General features: G+C 44.0%; 3 protein-coding genes across 3 annotated transcripts; 1 reads left to right on the top strand and 2 right to left on the bottom strand.

Moving 5' to 3' along the window:
• Positions 1 to 8,074: 8,074 nt before the first annotated feature.
• LOC129774381 (uncharacterized) lies at positions 8,075 to 9,787 on the bottom strand. The gene has a single exon (XM_055778114.1). The coding sequence runs from the start codon at positions 9,785 to 9,787 to the stop codon at positions 8,075 to 8,077; it is 1,713 nt and encodes a 570-aa protein (XP_055634089.1).
• A 488-nt stretch (positions 9,788 to 10,275) lies between these two features.
• On the bottom strand, positions 10,276 to 13,470 carry LOC129774380 (uncharacterized). The gene has a single exon (XM_055778113.1). The coding sequence runs from the start codon at positions 13,468 to 13,470 to the stop codon at positions 10,276 to 10,278; it is 3,195 nt and encodes a 1,064-aa protein (XP_055634088.1).
• A 7,664-nt stretch (positions 13,471 to 21,134) lies between these two features.
• Positions 21,135 to 23,102, top strand: LOC129774379 (protein fem-1 homolog C-like). Its single transcript, XM_055778112.1, has one exon. The coding sequence runs from the start codon at positions 21,135 to 21,137 to the stop codon at positions 23,100 to 23,102; it is 1,968 nt and encodes a 655-aa protein (XP_055634087.1).
• Positions 23,103 to 24,674: the final 1,572 nt, after the last annotated feature.

Raw genomic sequence — 24,674 nt, 5'->3', positions numbered from 1 at the left:
GATACCGTTATTCTCGTGACTGGTCAAGTGATTGTGCGCAATAACGGGATTCCCTAGATTGTAGCTGGATTGCATTGAATCGGACACAACAAGCAGGAGGAAGAAGGCCTGCAGCGCGGGCGCTGTGTGCTGTGTGCTGGTGAATTTATCGCCTCTCGTCATCGACACCATTATCGTGCTGTGGTGCGATACACCGGTTCAGCTGCACCGAAGGATTGATACGCGTTGGAGATTATCCGCATTGGTGTGGTGTGCATTATAAGTATCAATAATTTTATTAGGTTAAGTTTATTAGCTTTAGAAAGAAAAAACAAACAAAAAATTGAAAAATTAACTAAAAAGTGTACATCTGCCACTTTAAATGGCAGATGAAGAAGGAACCGTTGACATGGAGATTGAATCAACTGTCTTCCCCTCCATATCTACGGGAGCTGGAAAGTCGCTTAAACGCGTTCCCCCCTCGGATGTCTCTTTAGAGGGAGAGTTAAGTCACCTAAACAAGCCCCCCTCAAGAAAATTTGCAAACCTTTCCTCTTCACCCCCTCAATCTCCTGCTCCCGCTTCCGATCAACTCCCGAACTTGCCTCCCAGCCCTACTGTTCCTGATCCCGCTCAACAATCGACCTCGTCCCCCTCAGTTGTTTCCTCTCCTCGTGTCAAGGTCTATCCAGAAGATTCACCTGGATCTGGCCTATGGGTTTTTTTCTTCCGGCCCAAACCAAAAGGAAAATCTCTAAATGTCATTCAAATTTCTAAAGATCTGGCAAGATATTATTCCTCCGTGGTCGAAATTAGAAAGGCTAGACCGAACAAACTGCGTGTTGTCGTGGCTAATCGGAAGCACGCTAACGATATTGTTGTCGACAATCGTTTTGTAATAGAATATCGCGTATATGTGCCCTGCCATAACGTAGAAATTGCGGGGGTGATTACAGAAACGGGTCTGACGAGCGAAATAATAAAAGAGGGAGATGGCAGATTTAAACAGCTCCCTTTGAAGCAAATTAAAATATTGGACTGCCAGCAACTAGGAAAAGTTTCCCAGAATGGGGAAGAAAAAAAAAATTCACGCCGTCCAACTCGTTTCGAGTAACTTTTGCTGGTTCCGCCCTCCCTGACTACGTTATGGTGGATAAATTAAGGCTTCCAGTGCGACTCTTCGTGCCAAAGCCCATGACTTGCAACAAATGCAAGTCAGTTGGTCATACAGCAGATTATTGCGCCAACAAGGAGCGCTGTGCCACTTGCGGAGAGCAACATGAGGGGAAATCCTGCAGTGCGACTGAGCATAAATGTCCATATTGCGGGGGATCCCCACATGAGCTCTCAGCTTGTGAAACTTACAAGAGTCGCTGGGATAAACAGAAGCGCTCTTTGAAGGAACGCTCGAAGCGCACTTTTGCGGAAATTTTGAAGGGCGCTTCTCCACTGGCTCAAGAGCAACAACCAATCAACACACATAATGTTTTCGCTACGTTGCCAGTTGACGAAATAGAAGCGGACACAGCTAGCGGGGGCACAACGGTTATTTCCAAAGGGAATCCCCGGCGCAAAAATGTGACCACTCCCAAAGTTCAAGGACAAGTCCCTCCGGTGATACCCCCTGTTAGCTTGCCTAAAAAATCGAGTGCAGCGGACAAGCAAAATCAGGTTCCCCCTGGTTTCCGTGGGAATAGTTCATCTTCGAACGACCCAGCACTCGAGGGGACATCAAAAACCCCAACTGTCCCTATTTTTCCGTCCAGCTCAACTTCCCAATCGGGATTTATAAAGTTGTCTGACCTTTTGGATCAAATCTTCAAGTGTTTTAATGTTTCCGACTCCATCAGAACCATTGTCATCTCAATGCTTCCAGTATTAAAGACAATTTTGCAACAATTGATGCAAACATGGCCCCTCCTTGCAATGATTATCTCTCTTGATGTCTAATTTAAATAGAGAGGTCGGAGATATCACTGTTTTACAGTGGAATTGTCGTAGTCTTACCCCTAAATTGGATACATTCAAATTTCTAATTCATAAAGTCAATTGTGATGTTTTTGCACTGTCCGAAACCTGGCTCTCTTCTCAAAATGATCTCTCTTTCCACGATTTTAATATAATACGCTTGGACCGCGATGACAGATACGGAGGGGTACTATTGGGTATCAATAAGTGTCACTCTTTTTTTAGAATTGACCTTCCACCTATTGGAGGGATCGAAGCTGTTGCCTGTCATGCAAACATCAGAGGCAAAGACCTTTGTATAGCCAGCTTGTATTGGCCTCCGAGATCTGCGGTTAGCCGCAAGCAACTTGTTGACATGTGCTCACTCCTTCCTGAGCCACGATTGATCTTGGGAGACTTCAACTCTCACGGAACTGCCTGGGGGGAACAGTACGACGACAATCGTTCATCGTTGATATATGACCTTTGTAACAGCTTCAATATGACCGTTTTGAACACTGGGGAAACAACACGTGTACCTAAACCTCCTGCTAACCCAAGTGCTCTTGACCTCTCGCTTTGCTCGAATTCACTATCGTTAGATTGCAAGTGGAATGTAATCCAGGATCCCAACGGTAGTGATCACTTGCCAATCGAAATTTCCATCACCATTGGGTCGAATTCTTCTGAATCTATAAACATGGCATATGACCTCACAAGACACATTGACTGGAAAAAATATGCGGACGCGATTGCTCTAGCCATCAATTCCAAAGATGGTTTACCTCCATTGGAGGAGTATAACTTCCTTTCTCGTTTGATCTATGACAGCGCGGTTCGCGCTCAAACGAAACCCATCCCAGGTTCCACTATTCGTCGAAGGCCTCCCAATCCATGGTGGGATAGCCAATGTTCCAAGCTTTATCAGGATAAATCGAATGCATTTAAAGCTTTTCGGAAAAGTGGAACCATTGAGAATTTTCAAACGTATTTATCCCTTGAAAATCAATTTAAAAACTTGATCAAAGGGAAAAAACGTGCTTATTGGCGAAATTTCGTGGGAGGTCTGTCACGAGAAACGTCAATGAAAAAATTATGGAAAGTGGCTCGAAACATGAGAAATCGCTCTTCAACGAATGAAAGCGAGGAATATTCACATCGATGGATTTTAAATTTTGCACGGAAGGTTTGTCCCGATTCCGTTCCTGTACAAAAAATTGTTCGAGATATTTCACAAGATAGGTGCGATCTTGATTCCGAGTTTTCGATGGTAGAATTCTCTCTTGCTCTCCTTTCATGTAACAATTCTGCGCCGGGATCGGATAGAATTAAGTTCAACTTGCTGAAAAACCTCCCTGATGTGGCGAAACATCGCTTGTTGAATTTATTCAATCGGTTTATGGAGCATAATATTGTTCCAGATGATTGGAGACAAGTACGAGTTATAGCTATTAAAAAACCCGGAAAGCCCGCGTCCGACTTCAATTCGTACCGCCCAATAGCAATGCTGTCTTGTATACGGAAATTGTTGGAGAAAATGATCTTGTTTCGCCTTGATCGTTGGGTTGAAACGAATGGCTTACTCTCAGATACACAATATGGGTTCCGCAGGGGCAAGGGGACGAATGATTGTCTTGCGTTGCTTTCTTCAGAAATTCAAATGGCTTACGCCGGAAAAAAACAAATGGCTTCAGTATTCTTGGACATAAAGGGGGCCTTTGATTCTGTTTCAATAGAGGTTTTGTCAGACAAATTACACTTTCGGGGTCTGCCGCCTCTATTGAATAATATGTTATATAACTTGCTTCGTGAGAAACATTTGAACTTTTCTCACGGAGATTCGGCAGTAAGTCGGTTCTCTTACATGGGCCTCCCCCAGGGCTCATGTTTAAGCCCCCTTTTGTACAACTTCTATGTAAGCGACATCGACAATTGCCTTACACAAAATTGCAGCCTAAGACAACTTGCAGATGATGGAGTGGTGTCTGTCGTAGGATCAAACGAATCCGACCTGCAAGGACGCTTACAAGATACTTTGAACAATTTTTCAACCTGGGCCATTGGGCTAGGGATCGAATTCTCCACGGAGAAAACAGAGATGGTGGTTTTTTCTAGGAAGCATAGACCAGCAAAACCAAAGCTTCAACTTTTGGGTAAACCGATCACTCATGCTATGTCATTCAAGTATCTTGGGGTATGGTTCGACTCCAAATGTACTTGGGGGGCCCATATTAGGTATCTGAGTAAAAAATGTCAACAAAGAATAAACTTTCTCCGTACAATTACCGGCACCTGGTGGGGAGCCCATCCCGAAGATCTTATAATGTTGTATCGAACAACTATTCTCTCAGTGATGGAGTATGGCAGTTTCTGTTTTCAATCAGCTGCCAAAACACACCTCATTAAACTCGAGCGAATTCAGTATCTTTGTCTCCGTATTGCGTTGGGATGTATGCCCTCAACGCATACCATGAGTCTCGAGGTTTTGGCAGGCCTACTCCCACTAAAAGATCGCTTCAATTTATTATCTCTTCGGTTCCTCATCCGGTGTAAGGTCATGAACCCATTGGTGATCGGAAATTTTGAGCAGCTGATCGAGCTAAATTTTCATTCTGGATTCATGAGCTCATATCATGAATTCGTCTCCATGCAGGTTGATCCTTCTTCGTATATTCCCAACCGTGTTTGTTTTCCTGACTACATCAATTCCTCTGTACATTTTGATCTGTCCATGAAGCAGGATATCCATGGAATTCCAGATTATCATCGATCGGGGATCGTTCCTACGATTTTCGAAGCAAAGTATGGGCGTGTCAATTGTGATAATATGTACTTTACTGATGGGTCCTCTATGAATGAGTCCACAGGATTTGGAGTGTTCAACAATTTTTTTAGCACCTCACACAGTCTTCAGTATCCTTGCTCAGTGTATATTGCTGAATTGGCAGCAATTCATTGGGCGCTGGACAGCGTCGCCTCACGACCTGTTGAACACTATTACATTGTAACGGATAGTCTTAGCTCTGTCGAAGCTATCCGTTCAGTGAGGCCGGAAAAGCACTCGCCGTACTTCCTTGAGAGAATACGAGAAATTTTGAGTGCTTTATCCAGACGCTGTTATGTCATTACCTTTGTCTGGGTCCCTTCACATTGCTCAATTCCGGGTAATGAGAGGGCTGACTCATTAGCAAAGGTAGGTGCAATTGAAGGCGAAATTTATCAGCGTCAAATCGCCTTCAATGAATTTTATTCTTTAGTTCGTAAAAATACCATCGTTAACTGGCAACGCAAATGGAACGAAGATGAATTGGGCCGGTGGCTCCACTCAATTATCCCTAAGGTTAGCCTCAAACCATGGTTCAAAAGTCTGGACTTGAGTCGGGACTTTATTCGCACCTTCTCCCGACTCATGTCCAATCACTGTTCGTTAAACGCGCTACTCTTTCGTTTTGATCTTGCCGACAGCAATATCTGTGCCTGCGGCCAAGGTTACCACGACGTCGAACACGTTGTTTGGTCGTGCGAGGAGTATCTTGTTGCCAGATCGAATTTAGAAAACTCTCTTCGGGCTAGAGGAAGGCAGCCCAATGTGCCGGTGAGAGATGTGTTGGCTGGTTTAGACCTTGATTACATGTCCCAAATATATGTCTTCCTAAAAGTTATCGATCTTCGTGTCTGATTATCCTTATATCCTTATATTCTCCTTTTCCTTTTTCTTCGCGAGAAATCAAATCCCTTCTTATTAACAATAGAATAAGGTGAACTGTAAAAACATTTTAGATATAAGATAGGCTTAAGAATTGAGTGTAATGAATGTGAGTGTGAATGTGAGAGTGAACATTGTCAACATATCCTTTTATCCCTTCCTTTTCCTGAAGAAAATATGTCACCCTTCTAAACTCGAGTAGACCGCGAGTAATCGGTTTTCTACACCATTAACATTAGAATTAAGGAAAAATGTTTATATATACTTGTAACAATACAGTCAGGAGTTTGGCTCCTTTAAACTTATGTAACTGAGCCTGTAAAAATAAACGATTTAATAAAAAAAAAAAAAAAAAAAAAAAAAAGTTGATAAAAAAACACTAAGTGGAAATCCCGTTTGTCGATCGAGAAAAATCGCACTCTCGCTGACAACTAACTGTCAATCTCGCTGGCAACGAACTGCCAAATACCGTTAGTAACGAACTGCTAAATCTCGCTAGCAACGAAATGCTAAAACCGCTGGAATGCGCTGGCAACGAACTGCCGAATGGCGCTAGCAGCGAACTGCTGAAACCGCGGACAATGAGCTGTCACTCGCTAGCAACGAACTGAGATTGGCAACTAATAATCCAGCAGAATTACACTGAAAGGCTGCACCCAAAATGTGGAGTTCCAGGACAACAGCGACTTCCGCAAGCAGAGTCACAAGCAGCGTCACTCACAAACAAATTCCGAAATAAACGGACAGCAAGGAAAAGACAACGCATGCTTGTGGAATACTTCGAATGACATTCACCACTGAGGGTCAAAAGCTCCAAAAAATCTGCGCCTGCCGTTCGTCGTGAGAAAGTGTACCCTGCCAAACTGGAAATGAGTTGCAGGGAAGCCTAGAATGGCTCAAGGGGAAACACCGTCCAATGGATCGGAGATCGATAGGAACCGAATCCAACGACGATAAAATACGAAGCAATCGTTTCCCTCTAGCATCCTCAAAACCTCAGCGGGTATGCCGTTAGTCAGAGCGGGAGAAACTGACCGTGTAAACTGAAAAAAGCACGCCGTTTTCAGAACGTGACAAACTGAAACCACACATACAAAAGACAGACAAGCTATGACTACAGAATCATATCTGTTAACCAAGAGGAAAGCACTCCCAAGCAAAAACACATAGTGGCAACACCGTTTGCCGATCGAGATAAATCGTGCACATCGTCGAACATGACACAACAACTATGAAACAGTACAACTGCAAGCACATAGACCCAAATTTTGTTCATTCGGCAACACCATAGCGGTAGTATGTGTGTCTCAAATTCGCAATAGTTAGCACGCAGGGTCACATTCGATCTTTGCTTAAGTCAAAAGGGGATCACCACGAAAACATCCACAACAAAAGTAACGCGAATGAGAGGCGCGGCCTTAAAACCTCTTATAGGGCTCGTGGTGACTCGGGCAGAGGAAATGCTCCCTTTCCCAGGGCATGGCTACGCAAAGAGTTCGAATAAACTAAAATAGGCAATCCGTAACACACCATGAGAGCAAAATCAATCTCAAATTTGTTGGAGAAATTTTCTTTCGCGTAAGGCGATATTCAGATTACAATTTTGACAGAATTCGCTGTCGTTACATCAGTATTTTGTTCCGATTTTAGTATTTGGGTAATGAGGTTAGGTATAGAGTAAAGAAGCTTCTGATTTGGCGGGCAGAATGGCTCGCGCATTTGAGTTCATGAGTTAGTAAAATTGTGTTTGGAGCTAGACTCCAATTTGTTTGAAGGATCTGTAGTTTCTCACAAAAAGAAAATCAAATTTTACGAGTTTTTTGTGAGACGCCTTTCGCCGTCTCACAAAAAACTCTGCTCTCATGGTAGGATTGTGTAACATTCGTGGCGTTTTTGTCAGCATAAAACCAAAATAATTAAAAAAAAAAAAAATAAATAAATAAATGGCACACAACACAGCACCCCCCGTACTATATAACACTTATGTTCGGGAACTACTTGCTCTACAGGGCAAGTCACACCGATATCTTTTATGCTGACAATGATTCGGACTAGCGTAGAAAAAACGTGTTGTTGGTTTGCTGGTCTGGTAACTAATAATTTATTTTTCATTTATCGAGTTTCACATAGCGTGTTCGTTCTACAAAGTGTGTTCGTACAAAAGTGGGCTAAGCTGAGTGAGTGTTACATAGTGTGTGCGTGTGTGTGTGTGAAGGCGAAGAGAAAATTGTGTTCGAACAAAAGTGTGTATACAAACACCATGTCGGCATGGCAACGGGTGAATCTGAAGGCTGATATGCACTAGGTATGTATTGTATGATGTGTTCTCTTTTTCTTGTTTGTTTTGTATTTTGTATAGATATAATTTGTAAGTCAATAATTGTTCAGGCGGCTACAATTGATTATTCCTAAACATGCCGGCCCCCGTTGAAACGTTCGGTTTCAACCGACACTCGACTGTTTTTGAGCACCAGAAATGACATCTTCTGACTCGTCTTCTGCATCAGGATCCGTTGGCAGAACAGAGACCTCAGTGACAGCTCGTTTATACTGCCCTGTTGCCGTTTTAACGACGACCACACGAACATGACCATCCTTTCCAGGGATGGTCTCGACGATGCGCCCCAAAGGCCACTGGAGCGGCGGAGTGTTATCTTTCAGCAGAACCAGCTGTCCTGGCTTCAGGTTGGTTTGAGAATTTCTCCACTTAGTTCGTTGGTGCAGTTGGCTTCGGTAATCCCGTGACCAACGGGTCCAGAGATCCTGCGTTGATTTCTTCATCTCCTGGAAGCGATCCAGGCGTCCGGGTTTTATGTGACTCAGATCGGGTTCAGCAATCGTAACTAGTGGCTCACCGATTAAAAAATGTGCCGGCGTGAGGACATCAAGATCATCAGGAGAGTCCGACAAAGGCGACAGAGGACGAGAGTTGAGTGTAGCCTCCACTTGAGCAAGAATCGTGAGAAAATGGTCCATTGTGTACGCTTTCGGTCCCATAATGCGACGGAAGTGGTGCTTAAATGACTTGACTCCCGCATCCCAGAGTCCTCCAAAGTGGGGTGAACGAGCAGGAATAAATCGAAACCTGATTCCGTTGTGCAAACAGTGATGTCGCCACTCGTCGCCCTTGAACTGATGCAGGAACTCGTTACGCGACGCGATGAACTCACGATTTGCTCCGACGAATGCGGTCGCATTATCGCAATGTAGCTCAATAATACGGCCACGGCGTGCGACGATGCGATTCACGGCGTTGATACACGACGCAGCGGAGAGATCGACGACGACTTCGATGTGAACAGCCTTCACCACTAAACATACAAAGAGCGCTACGTACACTTTCACCGACACTCCTCTCCCATTCAATGGACGAACGTAAAACGGCCCGCAATAATCCAACCCCGTATACGAGAATGGACGGGCTGGTGTGAGGCGGACTGCTGGTAGAGGTGCCATGATCTGTGTGGTAGGTTTTGGTTGACATCGGAAGCAGGTCACGCAGCGACGAACGACTTTACGTACCAGATTGCGACCCCGGAGCGGCCAGTAACGTTGACGCAACGTGGCAAGCAGGAGTGATGGACCACCATGTAATGTCTTGAGATGCGTTGCTCGTGCAATCAGGAAACTAAGTTTGTGGTTCGATGGTAGCAGAATTGGAAAACGGCTATCAAATGGAGCATTAGAGTTGCGTATTCGGCTGTCAATTCTCAGAAGTCCGAAATTATCCATTAATAGGTTGAGGTTACGGAGTGGTGATTTCGGTATTCTCGGCGAATCTTGTGCAAGAGCATAGCTTTTAACCTCTAATGGGAAGGCTGAATGTTGAGTAATACGAATCAAATTCTTCAATGCAATCTCGCATTCGTCTGACGAAAGCGGTCCATTCGAACGTTGATCTTTTGGAGTACGACAGTTACTTCGAAAACGGTGACAGTAGGCGACGAATTTTATTAATTTTGATAGTTCGGAGAAGCGATCGAAGAGTTCATCTCCGCTGACGCAAACGTGTAGTGCCAAAACGGACCGAGCTTCTTCGTTAACTATATGCCGTTCTGGAACCATAATAACTTGCTCAGGCCATTGTTCCATTCTAAATCGCAGGAATCTAGGTCCCTGCCACCACAGGTCATCGTGCAGGATTTGACTCGGCATGACACCTCGGGACACCTCGGCATGACACCTCGGGCATGACACCTCGGTCTGCAGGGTTCAGTTCAGTGGGCACATGTCTCCATTGGAATCCCTTCGTCAATCGTTGAATTTCAGCCACACGATTGGATACGAAAACCTTCCAGTTATTGGACTTCGACTTGATCCAGTGTAACACAATAGTCGAATCAGTCCACATAAACGCTGGTTCTGTGAATTCTGTCGTCTTGCGAAGTGTATCAATGAGTTGGCTCCCCAGTAAAGCAGCACAGAGTTCCAATCTTGGAACTGAATGACCCCGCAATGGAGCGACACGCGACTTTGAAGTAAGAAGATAACTTTGGAGTTTTCCCGTGTCATCTTCCGAGACGACGTAGACGGAACATCCGTAGCCTTTCGTGGAAGCATCACAAAAACAATGTAAAGTATATTGGCGAACAGTGTTGGCCATAATTCTTCTCGGTACTTTCAGAGACCGCAACTGCTGGATATCAGTACGATAGTTCAACCACCAATCTTGAAAATCCTTCGAAAGCTCGGTATCCCAGGATAGGTTCTCCGCCCAAAGGGTTTGCACAAACATCTTGGCAGTGATGACGACAGGACCAAGGAGGCCAATGGGGTCGAACAGGCTCGACATCTCGGACACCACCACTCGCTTGTTTGTATGTTTGTATGTTTAGTTCCTGAAGTGCTGGAATCTTGAATGCGAATTTGTCGGATTGAGGAAACCAAAGTAAGCCGAGTGTTTTAACAGCAGACGAACGATCGATCTCCAGTGGGTTGGAAGTCTCCCACAGCTCTGTTGGAACGTTGGCCAAGGCTGCGACATTGTTAGTAGCCCATTTTCGCAACACGAAACCTGCGCCCGCCAAAAGGGAAATTAATTGCCTGCAGGTTTCCTGTAGAGTAGGAAGATCATCGTGTCCAGTCAGAACATCATCAACATACATTCCTTTTCGAATTACTGGCACGGCGAAAGGATATCGTTCTCCATCATCTGAAGCTAACTGTTCAAGAACACGAGTGGCGTGAAACGGAGAGCTGGCGAGGCCGTATGTAACGGTTTTGAGTTGGTATACTTGAATCGGTTCCGACGGATTATTTCTCCACAGGATTTGTGTGAATCGGCGATCATCCGGATGGACCCAAATCTGCCGAAACATCTTCTCTGCATCGGTGGTTACAACATAGCGTGGCATTCGAAAATTGATGACGGTAGAGTATAGTACAGGTTGCACCGAAGGGCCAACAAACAGAGCATCGTTGATTGACACGTTGTTAGATGCACGACTAGATCCATCAAACACCACTCGAATCTTCGTGGTTGTGCTCTCTGGGCGGTGGATGGCATGGTGGGGAAGGAAAAATTGTGGACCGTTAAACGAGCGCGAACTCACCTCCATATGCCCTAACTGCTCATATTCCTCCATGAATTTTGTGTACTCAGTCTGTAGACCTTCATCGACGGCAAACCTTTTTTCCATGGACAAGAAACGACGGAGAGCTGGAGTGTACGAATCACCGATCTTCGAAGACAGCTCTTCCCGCAACGGCAGTCGTACAATGTAACGACCATTGTTATCCCTCATAACTGTTTGACGAAAATGATCTTGACAAAACTGCTCATCTGCCGTGTAAGCTTTGTGGTCATCAAAGCTCTCGATCTCCCAGAACCGTTCCAATTGTGAGTCGAGAGATTCACCAGAGCAATAGTGGCTCGCCAGCGCAAGAGTGCAAGGGACTTTTTCAGTAAACTTGCCACAGAATATATAACCAAGAACAGTTTTTTGGAGGAGTGGACATCCAACGTCGATACTGATCTGCTCTTTTTCCAACAATGTGAAGAACAGTTCAGCGCCTATAATGACATCAACTCCCTGACTGATATGGAAATGCGGATCCGCTAGAAGCAGGTGTGGTGGAATACGCCAATGAGTTATATCGATATTGTGGCTGGGTAGCGCGACGGTGAGTTTCGGTAAAACGAGGCATTCTAGGCTGGATTCAAAATTTCCAAAGCGAGAAGCAATCGGAAGCGTCACTCCATAACGTACGTTGACCATTGACTGTCCGATGCCACTAATCGGCGTGTTAATTTTTTTCCGCTTGAGACCAAGCCTCTGACACAAAGCTTCCGAAATGAAGCTGGGCTGTGATCCACTATCCAGAAGTGCTCTGGCCAACTGGAAATTGTTGTTCGCATCCCGAACCTTAACCACTGCGGTAGAGAGAAGTATTGTAGTTTGATCGTGGATCATCTTCACGCTTTGGCAGGCGTTAGGAGGTGGATTTGGATTAGACGATACAACCGACGTGGGAGGAGTGTAACCGAGAGTTGACGACGAGTGTGGTGAGGCATTCCGAAGGTTAAAAGACCGCGAGCTTTCTGTCAAACCGACCGAACCAATTTCCGACACTTCGCAATTTTGAGAATCGCTCGCACCCGCGAAGGAACTGTGCTGAGACTGACGGCCGCTGGGCCCAACTAGAGACGTTGTCAGTGGTGGCAGATGTAAGAGTGTGTGGTGTTTTTTTGCACAAGTTTTGCATACTCCGCTGGTGCAATCCTTCGCCATATGAGCTCCTTTCAAGCAATTAATGCAAAGGCTATGTTTCTTCGTCAAATTGAAGCGTTCATGTGGTGTAAGTTCTACAAATTTATCACACATGAAGAGGAAATGTGTTTGCTGGCAACAAATGCACTTAGTGTCGTTTGATGTACTCACGTGAGTCGTAGATACACGTGGTTTGGGCTTGCTTTCCGTTGTTGAATTGGTACATATTTGGGAGAGCCTGAGAGTTTGCAAGATTCGAGATCGCTTCTGAATAAACTCGAGAATTTGTTTGTAAGTTGGTCTGATTTCGCCAACAGATTGAGTTTCCCATTCACGGAGTGTGACGGGATCAAGATAACTACTCAATCGTTCGACCAAGAACGAATTCCAATGGTCTTCGATGTCTTCTAGTTTGTCCAGAAGTTGAACATGGCGGTTGAATTCATCGGCTAAGTCGAGAAGATCTGATGCCGATTCCTTCTTGAGAGGAGAAATAGAAAGCAAGCTACCCATATGTCTTTTAATTAGCATATGTTTATTTTCGAACCGATCTTTCAACAAATTCCATGCGACCAAGTAATTGTTTGAGGTGATGTCGAGGGAAGATATCATTCGAGCAGCTTCGCCAGTAACTGAAGCTCGCAAATAGTAAAGTTTCTGTACCATCGTCAGCTGATGATTCGAATCGATTAGGGAAATGAAAAGATCGCTAAATGATTCCCATTCGTCAAAATTGCCCGAAAATTCCTTTAATTTTATTTCCGGAAGGCGGAGATTAGCCACTGATGTCGGAGGTGGAGAGTTTATAGCGGCATGTTGTGGTATCTGAGGAGTTGCTGGAACCTTGCTCAACAGGGATGCTTTCAGTGCGAAGTAAAGATTTTGAAAATACCGTCTATCCTCACTAAAATCTTCCTCGGGCTCATCTAGCTCCTCGATTTGATCTTGAATTGTCTGGAAATCCCTCCAAAGTTCATCCAAATGTTGGATTCTAATTTGAAGTTGGTTAGCATGATCCGGTACATAATCATTGTCAAATGTCTGGATCAGCTCTGCTGAATTACAGATGTTCGAACGGTTGCGGTAGAGTGTTTTCAATTTGGCCGCTTTGCTAACTTTTTTCGGCATGATTCTCCAAAGGAAAATGGACTATTTTTACCCTATAACGGCTTTTTACGTGCCGTGATGATGATGACGATGACGAAAATGACGATGGTCTCCACGAGGCGATGACGACAGAGGTTATGTGCTCCAATTAGACGTACACCGGTTTGACTTCAGCAGCAGCTTGACGAACACCGAATGCGATTTTATAGCGGCACGATGAAAAACTGCCGGACGACAAAAATGTTTCACTACTATCACCACTGAATTCTTTACCACACTGGTAGTTATAAAAACAAAGGCGTACTAAAGAATCGCGACTTTTCTGTATTTTATACGTGGGACGGTAATCGCACTAACAAATTATTCTCAAGCAATCTGGTTGCTATGTATGAAAGTCGAAAGTTTTTTCTCGAATGTTCTCGAGTTCTTTTGCCAAGTAGGCACACTTTGCCGTTCTGGACGGTTCGATAAACGCAATGGCTTGCGTGTTGCACTCGCGGACACGGTCCTTGCAACACCGACACGACGATCCGGGACCAATTTCCCGGGTTTCGGCACCAAAAAATGTTCGGGAACTACTTGCTCTACAGGGCAAGTCACACCGATATCTTTTATGCTGACAATGATTCGGACTAGCGTAGAAAAAACGTGTTGTTGGTTTGCTGGTCTGGTAACTAATAATTTATTTTTCATTTATCGAGTTTCACATAGCGTGTTCGTTCTACAAAGTGTGTTCGTACAAAAGACGGGTGGGTAATGTCGGGGACATAACCGGAGTGACGTAGGACTATACAAAGGGGACAGCTTTTTCTAAATATATATTTTAAATATATTGTTTTATTTTCTTCTCCTACGTGAATACCTACCTATCTACCTGAAAAATGGATTAGTTTACTGTTTGCTCTTTATGAACATGTTGGGGGTTCTGAAAAGAACCTTTGGTGTTGTGTTTTTACGTTTTTTTACAAACTTGATTCTTGATTTTTTTTCTGAAGGCTTTGTTCTTATTAAATGTTCAACGCCGGGCATCTTTCGGTGTATGCACATATCGTACAACCAAAATGATGGCTGTGATAGGGAATGCACCATCAGCTCATTCACTATCATATATTTCACGATTGAGCACATTACCGTACCTTGAACTGTGGTTTCGAAGACGAATGAATTGTAAGATTTGTAGTCTCCGCAAACAAAGTAAATAAAAATGAAAAAGAACTGAGGTTTTGGAGACGAACTCTACGATCTGTCGAGTAATAAACGAGCTATAAGCGTTCTGAAAAACCAACAGTAAATACAGGGACGGATGACCTTCGGATTAAAATCCTTTAAAATAAGAACAGAGCAGCGGGAAATACATAGCTCCATCATGTTGCTCCTTAGTTATTTTTCTATACAATGCAGATGTAACGTCAGTCAATTTTCAACCAAAGAAAGCAGTTCATGCTACCGAGAAAATTCGTTAATGCCATCCTCAAAACAATGTGTTGTAATTTGAAGCCACTTTTAATTCGGAAACCATGTATGGGTTTGTGAAAACTGAATGATCAATTTAAAAGACCCCAACCACCAATAAGTTCAAAAACAAGCATAACAAAATAATTCAGTTCATATTATATGTCATATTATGTCACTTTAGAATGCATTGGTATTGTGAATAACTTTTAACAACTCTTCTTGGAATGATTTAATGGCCCTGAAAAGCACCGAGTTTTACGGTGGCTGCTTTTGCCACCAAAGCAGTCTATAGAAACAAACTTTTTCCTTCTTCTACCTGCTGCCGTTTTGCGATTGCGTTTGCCACTCGCTGAAACTAGTTATTACCACCGAACCGAATGTGCTCTGTTCTGTAGGTGGGTTTTATTATTGCCGTGAGCAGCTTTGCAAGCCAACTCGAGCACTCCGGCGGCCGAAATTCTATAACCGCTATTAGGTATACTGATGCTCCGGCACCAATCCATTGATGCGAAGCGATGTTAAACGATGCCGTACAACCACACGGGTTTACGGTTTGAAAGAAAATAAGATATTTTTTTGGGGTCCGCGTGTTTTGTACTCTAGCGGTACACACTCACAGGATAGAGACAAATCGGCAGGCTCAGTCAAAGAGGGGAGTCCAACGAGACGAACGAATGAGCGTTAAAATGCACCGATGGCAAAAAATACATTGGGCCTGATCACGAACGTCACCTCACGGTGAAAAAGAAAAGATTTGTATGCGATTTGTATGCATTTAATTCCGTTTTCACCGTGAAGTGACGTTCGTGATCAGGCCCATTCATTACGATTTGTTCGCTCGTTGGATTCACATGCAGGCTAAAAAGGGTCCTTTTCAGGATCACAAAATTATCTTTAATCTAAAGAGTTTATTGTTTGTTATCACTCGATATCCCCATCTTGTTCGGCTAAACCTTCCTGTTTAGCGATTTGTTGCAACTCGCCACAGCTTTCACAGTTGGAAAATTTCTTCCCATCCAGCTTGTGACATGTTGTACAGTAAATTATATTTAATGCGACGTGCCAAAGCACCACTCAGTGTCGCTTTGGAGGCGATTTTAACCTGTAATTGAACATTTGCGATGACAGCGGTACAGTGTCGACTTTCAATGTGGGGTCATAATTTGGACCCCGAACTCTATGTTTACAAAAATGTCCAACTAAATATGTCGCATTACAGGTCCGTCCAATTAGCTAAATGCCGGGCTAAATGTAAATTACTGTACTTTCAATCTAGAAGCAATTTAAGAATTGGTGAAAATTGAATAATCGAGAAAGTCCCCAACCATCAATAAGCTCAGCACAACTGCCAAATTCTCATACATCCTGGCAAACAAATGATGAAAAAATCAATTTGTGTTTTATTATTATTTTGGATAATATTTTAGAATGCATTGAACTGTATTTCGTAAACTCTTTTTTGGAAGGTTTAATGACCCTGATAAGCGCCGTGTTTTATGGAATGGTTCCAATTTAGAAAACTTAGTACTCGTGGTTTTGAAAAAAAACCATTTCCAACGCCCTCGATGCCGCCTTGTTCTGGATTTGTTTGTATAAAGAACAAACTTTTTTCTTCTGCTACCTGCTGCCGTTTTGCGTTTGACGAATTTACGTTAGATTTACAACCAGATGGCGCAGCGAGTAAAGTGATGATGTTTTGTTTTTTTAATATGAAATTCGTTTAAATTTGTTTAAAAAAACCCGAATTTTCGTTCAAATTTTCCGAATTCAAGTATTCTTTCCAAGCTGAAAAGGTTAGAAAATCATCATTTTACAATGTGGTATGTATATAACGAGGAATGGTTTGTTATAAGTATTGTAACTTTAATTTTTTTCTACTAAGTAAACGATGAATAGCGTGTTTTGCCCTAAAAATACTGAACATCCTTCTCGTATCGGCCCTTACATAATCAATGATATCAGCCAATTTGATATGATATCGATTTCATCGCAATTATCCATAGTATCAAAAATTGGTAAGCATTATAAAACTTAAAATTTTCGAAGATTATCTATGACTTTGGTCAAATCGCGTGATGAAACCATCGTAAATATACAAAACTCCAACTTTCTTACCATATACTGACGACATTTAATGGCTGAAATGAATCTAAATTGAAATAAAATGAATAATCCCAATCTTGCTTTTCAGCGCGTAAAATAAACAAACACCCTCACTTTTGTGGTTCTGAACTCTAATGTAGGTGTCGCATGAGCTGATTCAGCTTTGCGTAAATTCGTCAATTGCGTTTGCCGCTCGCAACTCGCTGCAATTGCCTGTAGTTATTTTGATGTCCACCGAACCGAATGTGGTCTGTTCTGAATGCGATTGCGTTTGCCACTTCACTTTTCCTCCTTTTCCATGTCCAGACATGGCTGCTTGTGTTGGTTTGTTGATGTGTTGTGATGCGAAACGATGTGCTGTACGGTTTGGATGAGAATGATCGTTACGGCAGCGGAGCGGGGATTTTTAAGCTGACTGGCTGGCTCGAGAATTACGCATGTGTGAGACTACGACCAATGTTTCGTTCCTTTTTTTTTCTTTTTCCTTTCCAATCGTGCTTCATTCTATTTCGCTGCTGCTCTGGTTGCCCGTTTCGGTCGGTACGATTTGAGGAGCACAAAATGGACCAATCAAAAATGGGCACATAGTGCATTTGGACAATGCTTGATATTTCACAATTATTCAATTATTTTTCTCAAGAAAAATGAAATTTTATTCGTTATAATAGATGCGTAGATATATTTCCTATCAATTGATGCAAAAACCTTTGCGATCTATTAAGAAATGTTCGAGTTATAAGCTTTCCAAATCTTGCATTTTTTCCTACTTGTTCAGTGCCTAGATTTTCATTTCACCCCCTATATCTTCCGGTTAGACGTAGTCCTACGTCAAAAGTGGGCTAAGCTGAGTTAGTGTTACATAGTGTGTGCGTGTGTGTGTGTGAAGGCGAAGAGAAAATTGTGTTCGAACAAAAGTGTGTATACAAACACCATGTCGGCATGGCAACGGGTGAATCTGAAGGCTGATATGCACTAGGTATGTATTGTATGATGTGTTCTCTTTTTCTTGTTTGTTTTGTATTTTGTATAGATATAATTTGTAAGTCAATAATTGTTCAGGCGGCTACAATTGATTATTCCTAAACAACTTATATGACGGTAAATGTCATCACCAACCGTGCGCATAGGACAGTCGCACAACAAAGCGGCTGTCAAGCATCACTTCCGTGGAGGAAGAAAAAAGGCGTTATTCGTCCTTTTGTTTTTTTTTTGGCTACGGACGCTTTAAGCGAACGGACGCATCTCCAAGTTTTGATTATACTTCGGGTCGAGTCTTCTGCCACGTGAAGGGTGGTATAGCGCGACAAGTTCGTCGGTCGTCGCGAAATACAAGGCTTTAAAGAAAGGCCAGCGCGAGTGAATCACGAAGGAAAAAAAAATAAAAGGACGCGCCGGATTAGCGGCGTAAGTGTGTCACCAAGGAGAAGTTTGATGGCTTGCGTGAGTGCGAAACACGCCATTTTTTGATACGTATGCCACGTTTGGCAGATTTAGTTTAACGCTGTGCCAAGAGGCAACGTTGAGTGACCAATTTGTCGGTATTCGCGGGAAGGTGGTTCACCGCCCAATTACACCGGAATCGCGGTTCTAGGGTACCGCAAAGTTCGTGTGGGTGGCTTTGGGGCGAGTGGCAAAGCACGCCATTTTGTGCCGTTAGTGAGTGATCAAGTTCATCGAAGATCCGAGTGATAGTTCCCGCACAACCGCTTCGGGTTCGCGGCACCGACACGCCGCTGAGTTTCACTCGGAGGTGAGCGCAACTAAAAGGAAGAGTCCCCACGGGATCGTGGAGCCGCGGGTGGCCCCGGGCAACGGAGCAGCGGATTATCCACACTGGATCGAGCGCGCCGCGGTGGCTCCGGGCGAAACAAGTGGCACGGTGAGAACGCCGTCGAGCTTTCCGGCGGACAGAGGCGGAGAGGACGCGGATTGAAGGATTCCGGAGTGACCCATGGTCTCTTGATGACATCTGGCAGCCAACATAAAGTACGGTGAGTACGGGGAGACCCGGTGCTTCTCTAATCTCTAGTGTTGTGTGTGTCCAGATTATTGGAATTATAGCTTGTGCTGACGGTTAGGAGTAACCGAGAATCCCATTCCTCGAGTGAGAGAGGATCTCGTTACAAACTTCAAACTCAAAAAAGTACACTGCACGAACGAGACATTTAAAGCGCATTCGAAACTAATCGAAGGGGTTGTAGTACCGATGCTGTTGATCGGCGCTTCGGCTTTCAGACTGTCAAACCAGGTGATGAAGCCGTTTCCATTTTCTGTAGATCAGCCGGAGCATGCAAAGTTATTTAATTATCATCTATCAGCATGCCGACGGGTTGTAGAGAATGCTTTCGGCCATCTGAAGGCCCGTTTCAGAAGAATCGGGAAAGGTTTGGAGGTCGACCTAAATAATGTCAATACAATTATCAAAACTTGCTGCATTCTACATAACCTAAAGGGTGTGTCACATCAAATTGCATCACGGAAAAAACGCTGTAGAAATTCGCCCAGTAGACCGATCCTTTTGAAAATTTTAGACAGTAAAATAAAAACTATTAAACAACTTTTAGCATTTTCTTTTCATTCATACTTCGAGCCCAAGCCCAAGCTCGCACCTTCCTCTTTACCCCGTCCATAAAGTTCTGTACAACGTCAGGTTGTTGTTTTTTTATTTGAACAGAAATCCATTTTCTCTTGAAGTCCGCCTCCGATTTGACAACTTTTGGGTTCTTCCGGAGGGCCTGCTTCATAATCGCCCAATATTTCTCTATTGGGCGAAGCTCCGGCGCGTTGGGCGGGTTCATTTCCTTTGGCACGAAGGTGACCCCGTTGGCTTCGTACCACTCCAACACGTCCTTTGAATAGTGGCACGAAGCGAGACCCGCCAGAAGGTGGTCGGGCCCTCGTGCTGCTTCAATAGTGGTAGTAAGCGCTTCTGTAGGCACCCCTTAAGGTAAACCTGCCCGTTTACCGTGCCGGTCATCACGAAGGGGGCGCTCCGCTTTCCGCAAGAGCAGATCGCTTGCCACACCATGTACTTTTTGGCAAACTTGGATAGTTTCTGCTTGCGAATCTCCTCCGGAACGCTGAATTTGTCCTCTGCGGAGAAGAACAACAGGCCCGGCAGCTGACGAAAGTCCGCTTTGACGTAGGTTTCGTCGTCCATTACCAGGCAATGTGGCTTCGTCAGCATTTCGGTGTACAGCTTCCGGGCTCGCGTCTTCCCCACCATGTTTTGCCTTTCGTCGCGGTTAGGAGCCTTCTGAACCTTGTATGTACGCAGGCCCTCCCGCTGCTTGGTCCGCTGGACGAATGAACTTGACAAATTCAGCTTATTGACGACATCCCGGACCGAACTTCTCGGATCACGTCTAAACTGCTTAACTACGCGCTTGTGATCTTTTTCACTGACGGAGCATCCATTTTTGCCGTTCCTCACCTTCCGGTCGATGGTTAGGTTCTCGAAGTATCGTTTTAGTACTCTGCTGACCGTGGATTGGACGATTCCCAGCATCTTAGCATGTCCCGATGTGACAACTCCGGATTCTCGAAATGAGTGCGCAGGATTAATTCACGACGCTCTTTTTCGTTCGACGACATTTTTCCAAATTTACGAAAAATTGACAGTGAAGCATGGCCAACGTGATCTATACACTCTTATCTGATTATAAGCGAAAGCTGAAGCATTTTATAATTGGATGCAGGTTTAAGGTACTACCTGTTACCTTTCGAGTATATTATTGCATACGTACCAAAACGAACAATTGGATAAATATCTGTGAGAGCACCTAGAATTCTTTTGTACCGCAGGATTGTTAAAGATGTGCGATGGTCGAAAGACTGTTCTACCTGATCATTAGATGAAATTTGAATTAAGGGTAGATAAAAAAATAGATGAAATACCTACATGTAGTCCACAGAGCTTCTTGATATTGTCGGTAAATTTTACAAAAATCGTATATAAACATTACGTACTTCAGGAAGCAAGCCACAATCGATGTGAGCTCCTTGTTGGCACATTGTAAAATTGTGATATTTTTTCCTAATCAAAGTGTGAACCACATCGAACTATTTTTCATTTTATAGTGTCGCTGACAGTAGTTTCAATGATTTCCCTCAATCACCCAACGAATATGAGTAACCTCGAGCATCTGGGTGCTGCACTGTTGAGACAGATTCGTTATGACTTGTTCCAAGAGGTTGGCTCACGTACCGGACCCTTCTCCAGGAGCCTTCGGAGTCGCCTAAGACGCTTACCCAGATATGTACGAAAGGAACTGGTAGATACGGAATACGAAGGCTGTTCGTCCCTATTCATCGCCTGTCGCGAAGGTAACATTGATATGGTTGAGTTTTTGATAATGGAGTGTGATGCCAACATCGAGCAACGAGGGACTATAACCTATCACATGGATGAGACCGATGGAAAGTTGGAGGATTATACGGTACACAACGTTACTCTACTATGCTGTGCCAGCGAATCGGGTAATCTTCAAATCGTGCAATATCTCGTCAGGCTGGGTTGCGATGTAAATGCTTCGTCCGACACCGGTTCAACGCCCCTGAGAGCTAGCTGCTCGATATTGAACGCAGAAATTGTTCAATATTTAATTGAAAACGGAGCGGACATTCATAAGCCAAGTTCCAATGGAGGAACCTGTCTAATCGATGCTATTAAATCAGCTCCATTGTGCCAATATCTCATCAGCAAAGGAGCTGACGTGAATGAACGCGATGCATACGAGAATACTGCCTTGCATTATGCAGTGACGTGTTGGAGTTTCGAAATGGTTCGAGTTCTGTTGGATCATGGTGCCGATCCTTTCGCTAAAAGCCGTTTCGGGGATGACACTCTACAGCTAGCATGCATTGTCGGGTCAAAAGACATAGTGGAATATCTTTTGAGCCGAATAAATTACTCGCGAGAAAGACGGGCCGAAGCCTATATGCTGTTAGGGTCATCGTTAATACATTTACATCATGGCGTACAAGAAGTTGTTCACCACTGGCGGTTGGCTCTTAATGCTCGAATAGATGGACCCAAACACATCCAAAACAAATCCCGAATCCAACCACGACTCGCCTTCGGAAATATGGTTGAGTTCACTACTCATGCCGAATTGGACGCAATCGCCTGGGATGTGGATGCATTAAGAATGCAGGGTTTGGTGATACAAGAAAGGATATTGGGCATCGACCATGAGTTCACTCTACATAGGCTAATGGAACGAGGTGAGTTCTATAAAGCTTCCAGACAGTACCAAGCTTGTATAGAGCTATGGGTGTTAACACTGCAAGTTCGAATTCGCAAGCATACTATATTGGACAGCGATACCTGCAAATCAGCACGAGCCATTGTAAAGTTGATGGTGAATTTATTAACAAGCAACGAGCTCATGATGCCAAAGTTCAAAGATGTCTATGCCACGTTCCAGCTTTTGACATCGAACATCACTGAGATTCAGCAGTTGCTCAGTGTCCAACCGGCCGATAGAACCCAGCAGCTAAACTACGAATGTATACTCCGTTGTCTAATTCATCTGATGTACCTCCTGCTTTCTGTGGCCAAAAGCAAGATAGAACATCTACTGATCAGAAGCTCCGTTCATAGTCTGCTCCGTCAGAATATACGAAGTGTATCCGAGGAAACGCTGTTGCATCTGTCCGTATCGAACACAAGTGTGATGAAAAGTAAATATTTCAACGACGAGGAAGGTGAGAAACGGTTATTCTCCAATCTACCCGTCACGAAGTTGCTGTTGGAGTTTGGAGCGCAGGTCAATGCGTACAATGATACGAAATCCACGCCACTGCTTCTCGCTTCCATGCCATGCAATTATGAGAAGGAGGTGGTCCGAACACTAATCGCATATGGCGCCCATCTGGATACTCCGAACATGTTTGGCGACCGACCTTCTTCACTACTCATAAAGAGTTCGGCGGATGATTTTCCTCATGGTGAACACATTTCACTGAAGTGTCTGTGCGCTAACATCATCATTGAGTCGGACATTCCCTATCACAATAACATTCCCCGTGCGCTGGAGGAGTTTGTTCGGACACACGAAATATGTCCAGTTGTAAAAAATACAATTCGATAACATTTAGCAGGGAAAATTCATGTATCAAATATTTCAATACGAGTTCCAAATCAAAATGTAGGAAAATGTAAAATAGCTAGAGATCTAGGTATTGTTCTGGACTGTAAATCCATATTCATAGAACACGACAACTCTAAAATAAATAAGGCAAATAGTGTGTTAAGTCAAAGGCTTCTTACATAACTTCCAGGACCCATACACAATAAAGCTATTACAGCGCGGACTCGATTATAAAGGGTGTGTCACATCAAATTGCATCACGGAAAAAACGCTGTAGAAATTCGCCCAGTAGACCGATCCTTTTGAAAATTTTAGACAGTAAAATAAAAACTATTAAACAACTTTTGGCATTTTCTTTTTATTCATACTTCGAGCCCAAGCCCGTATGCTCGCACCTTCCGCTTTACCCCGTCCATAAAGTTCTGTACAACGTCAGGTTGTAGTTTTTTTTTGAACAGAAATCCATTTTCTCTTGAAGTCCGCCTCTGATTTGACAACTTTTGGGTTCTTCCGGAGGGCCTGCTTCATAATCGCCCAATATTTCTCTATTGGGCGAAGCTCCGGCGCGTTGAGCGGGTTCATTTCCTTTGGCACGAAGGTGACCCCGTTGGCTTCGTACCACTCCAACACGTCCTTTGAATAGTGGCACGAAGCGAGATCCGGCCAGAAGATGGTCGGGCCCTCGTGCTGCTTCAATAGTGATAGTAAGCGCTTCTGTAGGCACTCCTTAAGGTAAACCTGCCCGTTTACCGTGCCGGTCATCACGAAGGGGGCGCTCCGCTTTCCGCAAGAGCAGATCGCTTGCCACACCATGTACTTTTTGGCAAACTTGGATAGTTTCTGCTTGCGAATCTCCTCCGGAACGCTGAATTTGTCCTCTGCGGAGAAGAACAACAGGCCCGGCAGCTGACGAAAGTCCGCTTTGACGTAGGTTTCGTCGTCCATTACCAGGCAATGCGGCTTCGTCAGCATTTCGGTGTACAGCTTCCGGGCTCGCGTCTTCCCCACCATGTTTTGCCTTTCGTCGCGGTTAGGAGCCTTCTGAACCTTGTATGTACGCAGGCCCTCCCGCTGCTTGGTCCGCTGGACGAATGAACTTGACAAATTCAGCTTATTGGCGACATCCCGGACCGAACTTCTCGGATCACGTCTAAACTGCTTAACTACGCGCTTGTGATCTTTTTCACTGACGGAGCATCCATTTTTGCCGTTCCTCACCTTCCGGTCGATGGTTAGGTTCTCGAAGTATCGTTTTAGTACTCTGCTGACCGTGGATTGGACGATTCCCAGCATCTTAGCATGTCCCGATGTGACAACTCCGGATTCTCGAAATGAGTGCACAGGATTAATTCACGACGCTCTTTTTCGTTCGACGACATTTTTCCAAATTTACTAAAAATTGACAGTGAAGCATGGTCAACGTGATCTATACACTCTTATCTGATTATAAGCGAAAGCTGAAGATATAATTCCTAAAAATTAAATTTCTACAGCGTTTTTTCCGTGATGCAATTTGATGTGACACACCCTTTAAACAATATAGATAAGGAACATCGCATAAATCTATCCCAT

The sequence above is a fragment of the Toxorhynchites rutilus genome, chromosome 3, assembly GCF_029784135.1.
Source record: "Toxorhynchites rutilus septentrionalis strain SRP chromosome 3, ASM2978413v1, whole genome shotgun sequence".
NCBI lineage: Eukaryota > Metazoa > Arthropoda > Insecta > Diptera > Culicidae > Toxorhynchites > Toxorhynchites rutilus.
The sequence above is the reverse complement of the archived record's forward strand: the minus strand, read 5'-3'. Positions and strand labels throughout refer to the sequence as shown.

Excerpts from the sequence above, each read along its gene's own strand:
- LOC129774381 (XM_055778114.1), bottom strand. The coding sequence starts at position 9,787 with ATGCCGAGTCAAATCCTGCACGATGACCTGTGGTGGCAGGGACCTAGA.
- LOC129774380 (XM_055778113.1), bottom strand. The coding sequence starts at position 13,470 with ATGCCGAAAAAAGTTAGCAAAGCGGCCAAATTGAAAACACTCTACCGC.
- LOC129774379 (XM_055778112.1), top strand. The coding sequence starts at position 21,135 with ATGAGTAACCTCGAGCATCTGGGTGCTGCACTGTTGAGACAGATTCGT.